At 43.9% G+C, this 14475-nt stretch overlaps 1 protein-coding gene across 11 annotated transcripts in view; it reads left to right on the forward strand.

Moving 5' to 3' along the window:
- GIT1 (GIT ArfGAP 1) overlaps window positions 1-14475 on the forward strand; it is a 583248-nt gene that overhangs the window by 286533 nt on the left and 282240 nt on the right. For all 11 annotated transcript variants that reach the window (XM_069615265.1, XM_069615266.1, XM_069615270.1 and 8 more), the window contains one exon: window positions 3939-4011. In XM_069615265.1, coding sequence (XP_069471366.1) covers window positions 3939-4011 — 73 coding nt within the window. The remainder of the gene's footprint in view (window positions 1-3938; window positions 4012-14475) is intronic.

Genomic DNA, 14475 nt, shown 5'->3' on the forward strand with positions numbered 1-14475 from the left:
AAAAATGGCCCCGGTCTTGTTTTTTTCGCTATTTCTTGCTGGAAAGGTCCTTCTTGAGATTAACTCTGCGCGCCAATCCCGGTTTGGTCCCTTTGTTCGCCTTGTCTTTGGCGGGATTCACGAGCGAAGCCCACCTCTGGCTCCAGCGTGTCTGGCAGGGGCAGGAAGTGAGGGAGGTGCCTGAAACTCCCTGTGCTTAATCCCCTTGGTTACAGGAATGCACCCAAAGGTGATTGGCTGGCTGGATGTCCTTGGAGGATAGCCACCCTGCTGTGTGATTGACAGCTAGGCTGGAATGAATGGGAGAAACCTGCATAAAAGGTGAGGCTTTTTGGCTTGGAAGGCAGAGTCGACCACTGGACGAAGGAATCCGAAGATGAACTTGGAAGAGATGCCTGCTGCAACTCCTGGACCATTGGTTTGCCCGGTGAAGCCTTGCTGCTGTGCTAAAGCTCAGAATTCGCCTCGACTAGAGAACCGCTGCAAGGACGACTTCTCCCCTTGGAATGGTGGGACCAATCAACTCCAAAGTGAACTTGTCTGGACATCCTCTCGGAGCTGGCTGTACTTCTGCTGCTGCTACGGAAGTGCCAGGGAGAGGAACACCAGATAAAGTGCATCACTTTTAAGTCGGACCTGAGCCTCAGGAACATCCTCCGGACTCACTTGAAGCAGGACTGACCAAGCCTGAACCACCTCAACAGAGTGCTGGATCACAGATGCAAGGAAAGTCTAGAGTGGTATCCAGTCCGCAGTGTCGCTATTTGCTGAGACGCGAGGAGCTGAAACTGCAAAGTGCAGCTGAATTGAAGTTTGACCTTTGCTGCTGCCGACCTTCCCATTGTGTTGCAGGAGTCCCCAGAAGTCCTCCCTCTTGTCCCTACGACTGAGGCACAGGAACAACAGGATCTGCAGAGCGACAAGGGAACAGAAGCCAGCTGGAACCATTTCTTCTAACCAAAGGTACCGTAAAACTAAGAGGACTTACCTCTTGTTGTGTAGCCTTACTTGTACTCAGTTGAGACTTGTCTTGGTTGCCTTTGCAGAGTTGCTTGCAGCTTTGCCCCTCATAAGCCTCACAGCTTGTGGCCCTTTAATCTTATTTCTACAAACTTTTCCAAAAACATTGTGCCTGACTTTTACTTACCTGCAAGAAGACCTTCAGCTCCCCTAGACTTTGTTCAACTAACATGGACTGTCCTGGCTCCCTGAGAGACTCATCTACCTCTACCTCTGACTTTGTGCTTTTGCCTTTCCTCCAGGAAAGGGTTAATTTACTTTGCATTGGAGGGTTTAAAAAGTACTTAACCAGTTTGAATTATTTGTTAACCTTTGTTTTATTCCTATATCTACTCTTTTGCACCAATGTCAGTATTGCTCTAAATGTACCAGTGATAAATCAATGTCCACAGTGTCCTAGCTATTTAAGTCACTTGAGGGTGTAGGAAGTGTCTGTGTGCCATCCCCAATGGGTATCATCGGATTTAGAGAAACAGTGTGTTTTGAAGTATACTCTAAATGTTACATGTTTTGCTCTCTTCTGAAGAAGGCTTATAAAACTGACTGTTAAATGAATAATTGTTTAATAAAAAAACTTTGAGTATAAGTGTTTATTTGAATAACTCACTGTGAAACTCTGTGTTGCAACCTTACAGCTCACATTGACCCCTCTTGAGATTAACCTGGCTGCTCAGCCACTCTACCAACCTGTGTAGTACAGCCTTATACCAAAGGTTGGCTTCCCTATTGGCAGGAGGTCATTGTTGCTGTAGTCTCCCAAAGGGTACTGCACACAATCTTGCCTAACAGCCATCTAGCTACTGAGGAGCAACCATGCACTTTGTTACGCTGGGGCAAAGGTATTCTTTCCTGCTACTCGGCTCTCCTCTCAGCCCACAAAGACATCCTACTGATCCTTGCCACCCCTGTTGCTGCTAAATCCACCTATTAAAGTAATCTCATTTCCTCTCTGTTTACCCCATGCAAACTATCGTTGACCCTTCAGGCCATGTATTCCCCCACCCCACTAAGACTCTCTCGATCCTCCTCTCTGTCCACTGATATCTTTGCTTGCTACTTCAGCTCTAAAATCATCAAAATACATGATGCATTGTCCACACTTTTCTCTCCTCAGCCCTCCTTTTCTCAACCTATCCCTTCCATGCTCGCCTTTCTATCCTATTTCTCCTCATCCGCCCCCTACAGAACTACTACCCATCGTTCGCTCTACCAACATCTGCTGCATTCGAGTTGATGCATTTCCACCTCAAACTTGTAGTTTTTCCCTCCACGCATCGCTGTGCCTATTTAACCTCAACTGGCATCTTCCCTGCCTGATAACCGGCCCCAGTTTTACCTCGCCTAAATAAACCTTGTTTTGACCAACAATAACTTCATATTCAACAGACCTGTCCTCTACACCACCACTCTAAAATCCTTGAGCATTGTCTTTAACCAGATAGTCCACTATCTTGAGGTTCACACATACTATAATTACACCCCCTCACAATCTGGTTTCAGGGACAAAACCCTCTACCAAGTCTGCTCTCACCAGTGCTTCCACTGTCCACCACTCCCACCTCTCTTTATCCTTATTCTTCGAGACCTGGCTGCAACCTTTGACACTGAATCATCCCTCCCTCCTTGGCATCAAACCCGCCACACTTGAGTGGTTGTTCTCCTATCACCCCAACTGCTTTTTCGTCTCATGGAACTCCAGCATTTCCTCCCTGAAACCCCTTCCTGTCAATGTTTCTCAAAGTTCAGTCCAAAGGCCACTATTATTTCCTCTTTACACCACCTTCCTTTAGAAAACCTATATCCTCTTTTGGCCTGAACTCTTACATCTTTGCTAACTATATTCAGATCTTCTCTTACTCTGCCTCACTCCAGTTATCTTTGAAAACATTATCAACCTTCTAACCACCATCCGCCACTGTGTGGCTGTACACATGCTCATGCTCAACTCCTCAGGCACTACTTGGCTTTTCTCCCACCTACAAGGCCAACTTGTAACTGGGCACTCTCCCTTCTCATGCGCACCAACCTCTGCACCCCTCACCCATGACTCATTACTCTGAGTTTCTTTGTTCGCTTCACCAGGCCACTGCCACCACAGCCAGAATCAACCCCCAAACATTACAGAAATTCCCCCATCTTGCTTGAGCCTACCTTCTCGATCTTCCCCTCCACTCCTTTGCTCATCAATAAAGTTATCAACTTCGCAACGTGCAGACTTTTCATCCTACCCAGATACAAAACCAACACTACCCACTGCTACTAGTCTTTAAAGCCAACTATGCAATTTCCCCACTATATCGTGGCCTGCAGCTCACTTTGTTCTTCTCCTGTAACTTGCTGCTCTGTCTCTCTGCAACCTGCCTATGAGCCACCCACCCTGCACTAACTTCCGCTCCTCCCTCTTTGCCCCACTTCACTAGCATGCTCTTTCCTGTGCCATCAAAGCAATTGACAGTGGATCTCTTCAAATCTATGCTAACTCATCCCTTCGTCTAGCGATGGAAGAATCCCCACATGCTCACGTCCCTATTCAAACTGGCCACCTTACCCAACCCACTGTATGCCCTCAGGACTACTCTATGCAAATTTTGATTATGTAAATATCAGCATTAGGCTCTTAATATCATAAATGTTTGTTTTTACTGTCTTGATGAATAATATATGTTCCCACTCTTGCCCCTTCATCAACTGGTCCTCCTCATTCATTGCTATTTTTGTAAAGGCACCTTACCGAAGGACGACCTCTCTGCTTTGTTACTTTGCAAGTCATTTCTGTTCAAAATGACAACCTTGTGATCCAGTAAAGATGAATACTTTGATCCCTGTCAGACTTCACCATGATCCAATTTGGAAATACTGCACTTTGATCCCTGTGAAGCCAACTGCAAGTTGACCATTGACTGTCTTTCCTGTTACAGTTGAGCAACCATCTTTTTGAAGAGTTGGCAATGGACGTCTACGATGAAGTTGACCGACGAGAAAATGATGCAGGTAAAAATCATGTTTGGAATGCGAATCTGAACAAAAGTGAATGGATAAATGAATAATGCAAATGATCAGGACAACCGCATCTAAACCACTGGAACATATCCATGAAAACGGAGTAATAATCTCTTTCCTCATGCTCCATAGAGGAAGAGGACAAAGTTGTGGGATTGCCTGAAGCTCAATAAAAAACATGACAACAAAATGATCATCCAAAGAGTGATGTGCCAAACTTATATTTTCTGATATTTTTCCAAGTTGCTTTATCTGGCAAATAGTAACACGGCCTTACTTGTCCTTGATATATTCCTTTGTGGAAAACAATACAAGGACGCTGATATAAAATCATAATATATTCAGTTGGTGACTTGGTTTGATTTGAAAAAAAGTTCTCGGAAAACAAACGCCTGATTCATATTTAGATTTGCGAGGGCAGAGATGTTTACGAGAACCATGCAATAGTGTAGAATGATACTGTATTATATGCAAAATGTCACTGACAGTACATAAAGTGTATCCTCGGACAGCACTGGCAATTAAGGTTCTCATAAGACGTTGCACAATCTCCAACTGCAATGTCATAACCTGTTGATGTTCGATTTGCTTGCTGCTACACAACATATTTCTGATTGCTGATCAGAGTATGGTCAAAGGAAGACCCCAGGCATAGGGCCAAGCAAGAAAAGAGCATAATGTGAATATTAAATCCCTTCCCACATTGGCAATGATACATTTTTTGGAGGCTTGTGGATCTGCTTAGAATCACATGCTTTGCATATGCCGACATCTAGTAGTAGGTGCAGAGTATTGCATGACTTGTATTCAAAGTTCGATAAGGGGTGTGGACTGTGCATGTTCTCGAGTGTGATGTATGTTGTACCCATGATGCTTCACGCATCAAGATCCCTTCAAATGTTTTTTGCCGCCATAGTGGTCGGTCGCATGTTCCTACTTCCTACGTTTCTACTCCTTGTCCATTTGTCATGGAAAATACTCCATTTAAATTGTATCCTTCCTGCCACACACATCCTTGGAAACACACTTACCGGGTGGGCAATCGCTGCCACCTGAGAGGTCATTGTGAAAAACGCTGTGCAGCCTTCCAGCTTTTTCAACCAAAAACCTTAAAAGATCAATCCCCTAAGCATTGGGTGGCACATGCCCATGAGCACCGAAGAGGAACAGGGAGATTTCAGCCCACAGTGACGCTGAAGATGACCTGGGATTAGCAGAATTCTGAGTCCCAGCCCCCTCATCTCCTCCCCCTGGAAGGCAGGCAGGCCGGCGGGTCCTGCGATGGAGACCACACACAAACATAAACAACATGGGGATGCTCACAAACATGCTAAACACACAACCCCCCAGCCATTCAACGACAAAGTTGTTGAAACATGGGCCTACGGGAGACACGCACGCTTCTGGTGCCTCTGGCTCGAAGCAGTCTCCTACGCTCAATCCACTCACAAACCAAAACTTCAGTGCACATGCAAACGTTGCTGATAAACACTCACTACACTGGGGCCTTATCACCTTTATCAGAAGCTTTGCTTTAAGAACTTACACGTGATCCTGAAGAAATATTATAGCCTGTAGCTGATTAAAAAGGCAGCAGATCATTTCAAGATCCAAACACAGGATAACCCCCAAGATTTAGATTTTGTAGATGAAATGTTAGAAGAAAAAACGTCTATTGGGCAGTTTGTTCCACTGCTTCAATCCGTCACTAAAAGAATTCCGCCTTCATTAGTAACCCCTTCACATACTAGAGCGGTTAATCCCCAAATGGAGAAATTCTTCACCTTAAGTCCTATTTCCTGGTGAGACCCCATTTAGCTTCTGCGGAAGCACCACCAGAAAAGGAGCACAGAAAATGGTTTGCACTGGGGGAAAAAGTGTCTATTTCAGATGCTTATCAGGTGTGTATTGCCAACAATACTACCCTTCTTTTTAGCTACAACAGAGCGCTTTGGGAAAATGTTCAATCACAGCTAGACTCAGTCCCAGAACCCCTGTGCTCTCAAATTTTAATAACAATAACTGAAGGTAAATAAGTTGCTAATATTAAATGTAATTTAGATGCAGCTGATACTGCTGGTAGGGTTGTGGTAGAGGGCACATTAATAAAGTGCCATTCTTTGTTGCTGCAGTCGGGCTTTAAACTTGAAACTCGGGCCACCTTACCCATTGAGGCTAATGTGTTTGTAAAGGTGGTGGATGACGCCTTCGAAACTGCTAAAAAGGAGCACTAAGCACTAAAATCCTTGGAATAAATTTCAAACAAACCCATTGTTCAGCGGGGTATTTTTCACACATGCTGTTTTTTTTCGGGGACTCGAATATCCTTGCACAACAGTCTGCCTTCAACCAAGGTTCTTCGTCCCCTTGGTACTCAAACACTACACAGTCAACCCCCTTTCAATTCAGTTATCAGAGGGGTTTCAGATGTGGCAGATGTCGTACTAGGACTTCAGCCTCTAAGAGCTCCGCTGCCCAAAAGCAGTGACAATCCGATTCAGGCTCCCTCCCATGTTTCCCCATTAGGCGTCGCATCTCACAATTTGGCCACGCATGGGAGGGAATCACTTCAGACAAGTGGGTACTCTTCCCCGTCTCCAAAGGGAACTCCATAAGACTTTCTCACAAAACCTCACTACCATCTACCCAAACAACGGAAAATGTTGCAAGAACACAGAGCATTTTAGAAGACTAGGCTCTTCTGCAAAAAGAAGCAATAGAACTGGTCCCTCCTCAAGAGGTAAACAAGGATATTCATCATACTTCCATGTCCCCGCTAAAAGATTTAACTATGCGCCCTGTGTTAGATCTGCATCCAGCAAACGCATATGTCAAACCTCAAAAGCTTTGTATGACAACACTTCAGGAAGTTATCCCACGCCTAAAACGGGGGGATTGCAGGGCAACATTGGATATGAAAGATGCATACTGTTTATATTTCAATAATGCCAGCACACAGAAAATATCTCTGGTTCAAAGTCGGAATGACTCATTACCAGTTCAGGGTGCTTCCCTTCGGCATATCCTCAGCTCCAAGGGTATTCACCAAGGTCCTTGCAGTGGCGTCAGCTCATCTGCGCAGACAGTCAATTCTAGTGTACCCTTATCTTCATGACTGCTAATTACAGGAAAGACACCTCGAGTGTGTCAACAAAATACCAAAGAGACAATCGACCTACTTTTCACACTAGACTTCTCAATCAACAAGAAAAAAATCAAATCTCGATCCAAGCCAAGTAAAAAAAGATTCTTGGTGCTCTAATTCAGACAGAGGACGCTCTAGTCTTCCCCTCTAATCAGAGGGTACAAAATATACTTTTTCAAATTCCACATGATGTAGCCGGTCGTCGGTTAACCTGTTAGGTAAGATTTTCATAGTAATTATAAATCTTCCTGACCTGTGTCAACCCCAGAACTTTTTGCTTTTACTGGTGGATTATGTTTCCTTATACCTCTGCGACTGGCAACTTTTTCCCCACACTCAGATTATTTTACTCTTTTTATGGGTGTCATTTTTAAGACTCTCCATAGGGTCTTTTAAAAGTTATCCTCTTCGACAATGTTTCGTCAATAAGTGCCTATTGTTGCTGGGTTGCCCTAGGGGCTCCCCTTTTAACTTTCTCAGGCTAACCTTGCAAGAACTACAGTTCCCATGGGTAGAAAGGATCTTTGGATCCCCTTTACATTTTATTAAGTGAGACCAGCACCTCCACCTTATGTGGAGTGCTGGGGAGATACATTTAAAATTAGAAGGGAGATACTCAGTAACATTTATGTTACAAGGACAAACCTACCTTTTAATAGCTAGTGGCAGTGAACATTTTTATTAATTTGGTGCACCTTTTTACCGTGGGCTCTTTGCACAGCTGTGGTAAAGGCACCTATGGGCGCTCATTTTACCAAAATGGCCCCCGTCTTGTTTTTATTCCATTTTGGTGTTCCTTGTTCTTTCTTGTTCCTTCCCCCGACCTCCAGGGCAGGAGATTCCTTTGTGTGATTTTTATTTTTGGCAGGAGAACTGTGGACTTCACACCCAGGCTCCATAGTGTCTGTGAAGGCAGGAGGCGAGGGAGGAGTCAAACTCTGCAGCCCTTTGTCTTCCAGCCAGAGTGCGAGATTCCAGTTCAAACTGGCAGGCTGGCTGTCCTGAAAGGATTGCCAACCCCCCCTCAACCCCAAGTTTGAATGTTTTAAGGCTTTTTGATTGGCTGGGTTTCTACATAAGAGTCCGATCCTGGAAGCTGAAGAGGTAGTAGACCACTGGAACCAAAACCGAAGAGGAAGATTAAGAATTTGCAGCTCAAACGATTTCCAGCAACTGGAGAGCCTGCTGTGTAGCCAGAGCTTGCTGTAGCCTTTCCGTCCAATTGACCTGGGGACTCCGAAAACAACAACCCAGAGCCTGGTGAGACCCACTAGACTCAAGACACCTGCATTTTGAGCCATCCCAGGCCATGCTGCTACCTTGCAGGGCTGCAATACCCTGGGACCTCGAGCCATTGTGCGGTGCACAGTCTTCCGAACCTTGCTGAAACTTCGTTGGCATCCTACTGGATCTCCAGAGGCACGATTCCAGTCTAAAAAGTCCCCTCACAAGGGTGCTGGACCTTGCAAACGACAAGAATCCAACGAGCGATATTCTGTCGTCTTCTGTGCTCCTGAAAAAGGGGCCAAATCCACAGAAATGCATCCAGTCGCGAGGAAAACCTTGCCCAAAGCCTTCCCAGTGATCCTTGCTGCAAATGTCCTTCCAATGTCCTGTCTTAAAGAAAGAATTCAACAACCAGGTTTCTGGCTGCAGATCCTAAAGTCCTCCGGCTGCAACATCTTCTGTGCTGAGATACTGTGCTGGCTTGGGTATTTTACCTACCTTAAGCCTTTGGGAGGTCTGTATAGCTTTGGGGTGTTTTCTGTGATTGGGAGGCCTCTCGTCCAGTGTCCCCAGGCCCCTGCTGGAATCCTCCCAGGGTGTCTTCTGTGAAGCCCCTGGACCCTCCACTAACTCTAAAAGTAAAGTATTTACTTGTTCTGACAGTCTTCCTTAGGAACTCTGGCTTTTGCTACTTAAGAACCTATTCTGACCTGCCTGTTGGACACCTGACCCTAGTGACGCCCCTTCTGCCACTGAGAACTCATGCTCCAAGAATAAGGGAAAGACTTCTAAGGATTGGGCCTTTTGCTTAGAAAAGAGAATAAGTGTTTAAAAGTTACTTATTTGCAAAAGAAGTTTGTTGGTAATTGTAAATCTTGAGAGTGAACAGTTACAGAAGTTATTACTTACCTGAGAAAGGTTCTTCCATTCTGTAAAGTATATGCAACAGCTTGCTTTCCTTGGAAACTGTTTCACCATTCTAACAGAAAGTAGATATAAGGTTATATTACTTACCTGTGATTTGGTTGTTCCTCTTCCCAAAAGTAATTCTGTTGGTTTCACTTCACTATTCCTGTTAGGATTAATGTATGTGTGTCCCCCAACTTGGTCTTGCTTCCCCTGACTTGCTGTTAGCCTGTCCAGAATTAGTCTGCCTTAGGTCTTACTTAGAATAACTGAGTCATTCATAAAGCGTAACGCTGGGTTTTGCTTTCCCTGCTCTGTTGTAGGCGGACACAAAAACAGTCTTAGGTTTATACCTGCCTTGAAGTTGCTTATGGTTCCTGGAACAAGTGTATAGGTTTTACTTACCTTGAGTAGAACGGTTATCCTAAAATAAGTTAGTTATTGCTTCTCTTAGTATGTGAGCTGAAAAGCAACTTTAATTGAATATTACACCCCAAGGTCCAACTCCCCTAGAAAAACTGTTATATTGAATCAACTGTTATATTGAATCAGAGGTTTATACTGTTCCTAGAATCTGTGTTTCACTAGATCAGAAAAGTATTGTCCAGTTGATATTACTGTCTGATTTCTTGCTGAGCGTCACGGTACAACTGATGGGGTCTACTACCCTGGTATTACTGAAAGTCATCTAAAAGTAACTATTGGTTTTGACTTCCCTAGAACTCCTGTTAGGTGTTCCAAATAAGGTTATATGCTTTGGTCTGTGCACCTTCAAGCATAGTGTGTTTTCTATAATGTGTTTAAATGATCTGTGATAGTACTTTTTTCCCCCAAGATATTTGGGCCCACTTGTATTTAAATAAACCATTTATTTTTACAGTACATAGTGTTTCAGTGTTTCTTTGGACCATGTGTATTACAATTTCATTTGTACTGATTCTGCAGCCCTCTTTCACTCCTAAAATGAGCCTGGCTGCTCTGTCTACGCTACCCTGAACTCGAGTGTTACAGCCTTATACTAAGAGTGGAGTCTTGTACTGCCTCAATTGAATGGTTTTACTAAGCCCTTAGTTGGACTTCAGAAAAACTGTCCTAACAATCATACAAAAGGCCATGCGCATTCTCGGAATGATGGCTTCAGACATTTATCTTGTGCCTCACGCTCGGTTCTGCATGCGTCAAATGCTGGTGAAACAATGGGACGATCTACTGATGATTTTCCGAAACCCTGGTTCACTCTCTCCAGTGGTGGAAAAAGGAAAACCTTTTGCAGGGAAAGTAATTTGACACGCCCGCAGTAGAGGTCGCTCTTACCACAGTCTCATCGCGGTCAGGGTGGGGAGCACATTTTCTCCATCACACTGCACACGGCATTTGGTCGGATTCACAAGCAAACATGCACACCAACCTTCTAGAATTGTTGGCAGTGTTCACTGCACTTCAGTCATTCCAATATCAGTTACAAAGAAAGACAGTCCTAGTCCTAACTGACAGCGGTACAGCCATGTTTTACATAAATAAGGCGGGACGCATTCTCCAGGTCTCTCCAAACTTGCACAGAACATTTGGAATTAGGTGATAAACCACAACATGTTACTAGTATCCCAACATGTTCTAGGGGAACACAACAGTCCAGCCGATTTTGTTAAGCAGGGACTTGCAGCTTCCATCAGAAAACGAATGGCAGTTACAGACATTCTACACATCTTCAGAAACTGGGGTCACCCAGACTTGGATCTCTTTGCAACCCAAGACTATGTATCTAGGTATCCCCAAACAGGGTCCAAGGGGAACCCTCTGTGGATGAACTGGTCAGGGCAATATGCTTATGCTTTCCCCCCAACACCACTCCTGAACAAGATAATACATTAGATGCACCAGGACAAGTCAAACTCTTTCTAATGGCACCAATGCGGGTACGTCAACCATGGTTGTCACACCTACTCAAGATGTCCCTTCGATTGCCAGTGAACCTTCAATGCCCATACAACAGGCTGTCCCCACATCAGAAAACATTTCATCCATGCCCTCAAACACTGAACTTGCGGCTTGGCTCCTGAAGTCCTAGAGTTTGGCCACTTAAACTGACCTCAAATATCTATGGGCATCCTTAAAGAGCATGCAAGCCCAACACCAGACATAGCTATTTCAACAAGTGGAAACTCTGTATCTGGTGTAAGACTCGAGACATCCATCCTATTAACTGTTCCGCCTCTCACGTAGTTCTTTACCTACTTGCTCGTTTACATACGCCACATCTCAGAGTAAGGTGTCTTGGTGGATGGTTCCAGTTGTGAAAGATGTTATGGAAGGTAAGATTACATCTACCTAACCCAACTCTGGATGGGACTTGAATATTCTTACTAAACTCATTGGCCACCCCGTTGAGCCACCTCACTTACTGGGTTTCTCATTGCCATTAAATCTATAGGAAGGGTGTGTTAACTTCAAGCACTCTGAGTTCAAGATCCTTTTGTTGACATTCACAAAGACAGTGGTACTAAGAACACAACCACGTTTTTCTTCTAAATATTCAATGTTAACCAGTGCATAGAACTTCCAGAATTCTTTCAAAATACTACTAATTGAGCAGAAAAGAACCTTCATACACTAGATGTTAGTAGGGGTGTAATGCATGTTCTTAACAAAACAAAGCCAATGAGAAACACTGATCAATTATTTGCATCTAACAGCTGCAGGGAGAGAATCGGATTCTGTCTCTAAGTCGGCTTTCTCAACTCGACGTACAGGCAATACTCGATAAATACCTTCACACAGTATTACTGTCTAGGTACATTTTATAAATGGGATTTTGAAGTGGGACAGGCAGTGTTAAAACATCTGTGCTGCTGTACCTTCAAAAGTCCCACCACATTCAGTGTGGTGGGACTTTTGTGTGGTGCTAGTCTATGCTTTGCATAGACTAGCAGTGCTCGCTAGTCTATGCAAAGCATGTGATTCTAAGCAGATCCACACGCCTCAGAGCATACATCACTTACTTTAATTGTATTTTTGATGATTGTATCTGCATCAGATTCACATGCCCTTCATTCCCTCTTGAAGTCGAAGGTACATGGACATTTTACACCTTTTCTTTTCTGTACTCGCGCATATACTTCATGCTCCCTCATGGCAGAAACGAAATATTCTGAGGGACCTCAATGCGTAAAGGATCATGGATACAGTAGATGTCACACTAGGATAGTATTACAAACACGCCCAGTTGACGTCCCTTTTCGAACTTGGATAACATGTGCAATATTCCACACTTACCACTGCTGCCCTATGCAAAGCATTTGAATCTTGGCAGATCCACAAGCCTCAGAAGACTAACATTACATGCCTGTAATCGTCTTTCTGATGCTTGTCTCTGCTTAGATTCACATGCACCCACTCATCATCCCCTCATTGGTAATACAAGGTACCATAGTCAACAGGTTTTATCAACACAATTCTTAATTCGTATTTCACTATACACTTCATGCAACCTTTGGTCAGACAATAACATTAGGTCGACCTCGACGCGTGAAGGATCAGGGTACAGTACAAGTCACAATAGTGTAGTATTGCAGCCCCATCAACATCCCTTTTCGAAATTGAAAATAAATCTAATACTCCCCACCAACCACTAGATGGCTTATGCAAAGCATGCGAATATAAACTGATGCAAGCATCAGAAAATTACAGGTATGTCATGTTTGTCATATACATAGGCTATATTTTATTAAGGGTCCTACAAGAGCTACAAGAGTGGAACTTGTGTTTACCATTTCACTTGGAAGGGCAACATGTGATGTTTCTTATTCAGCTATGGATCTGCAATTTTATGTTCTGTATAATTTCCCCTGCCTCCTGTGCTGTCCAAATGGGCCTAGAATGTGGGGATGTTTAAATACATAAATAACTCCACAGAAACTGTCCTACCATGCTTTTTTCTTTCCCCTCCCGCTTGCAGCACTCTACCACTCCCTCCCTTCTCAAAAATGAAAAAACCCTGTTTACCTGCCATGTCCACATGATCCAAAAATGAAAGAATATACATTTGAACTTGCTATCCTCCTCTTTCTCGCTTCTCTCTGCCCCCGCTCCCTTTGCCTCGGCTGAGTGCACTTTTCTAACTGACAATGCTGGATCTGTGCACCCGTCAAAGGCCCCTGGCTGTGACAGTCAGTAAGGAAGGACACACCTTCATCTGCATCCTAATGCAGCTGCAGACTGCATTTATGCTTTCGAACTCTGAGAGCAATTGACGTATTGATTTGTAAGAGCTGTTATTCAGACATGGTCACAGAGCAGTGCCACACTCTGCAACTTCCTCAGCCTGCAGCAGAGCAGCTCAAAAGTAAGAACATAATGAATAAGATAGTAGATCTTACTTTATTATGAAAGTAAGACGCACTCAAACGTTGTAGATTAAACTGCACCCACCACCTGACCCTGCTCAAAAACGTCCATTTTTTAAAACCGTTGTTTGTTCTATTTAGGAAGGCATATCGTGAAGACTTTGGTTCAAATTGGCACCACCGAGCTATTCTGTTGGTTTGCATCTCACATGCTGAAGTTCCCTTTTTGGTGCATGAGGGCATTTAAAAAATGACATAATATGACCCTGCATTCAATGTGGCAACATTGTACTCTTCAGCTTCAGTAAAATTGTGGATTTTGCTTTAGCGCAAGCGCAATGGCTAATCCATTTTTGTATATGAATAATCTGATTTACTAGAATTTATGGTATCCCTCTGCAAAACAGACTAAGCAGAAGTCTTGGACTGGATGGCATCCCAGCAGATCTGTAGGAGGCTTGACGACTTCTGGGCTCTATTGATGGCAAACCTCTTTAATTACATGAAAAGAAAGGGAACCTTTCCAGATTCTTACAAACTAGCTATTATCAATCAATTTCTTTTTTAAAAGGGATCCATGTACTGTACAGAGGCCTATAGACCCAGTGTCTTACTTAATTCCAAATTGCAGCTCTTCGGGAGAGCAGTTTTAGCCAGATTGCAATCATTGTTCGATTAAGAGAATACAAATGAGTATCCATGAAGGTCTAGGTAATGCCCTAGTGAATCTAGTCATTCTCTTGCATCAAGACTCTGAAGCATGTGTGAGATCGGGCTGTGAAGCAGATTGTAACCCTTGATGTTGCATCAATACTGGTTTTAGACAGGGTTACG

Source organism: Ambystoma mexicanum, chromosome 9 (assembly GCF_040938575.1).
Source record: "Ambystoma mexicanum isolate Mex_15411 chromosome 9, UKY_AmexF1_1, whole genome shotgun sequence".
Taxonomy (NCBI): Eukaryota; Metazoa; Chordata; class Amphibia; order Caudata; family Ambystomatidae; genus Ambystoma; species Ambystoma mexicanum.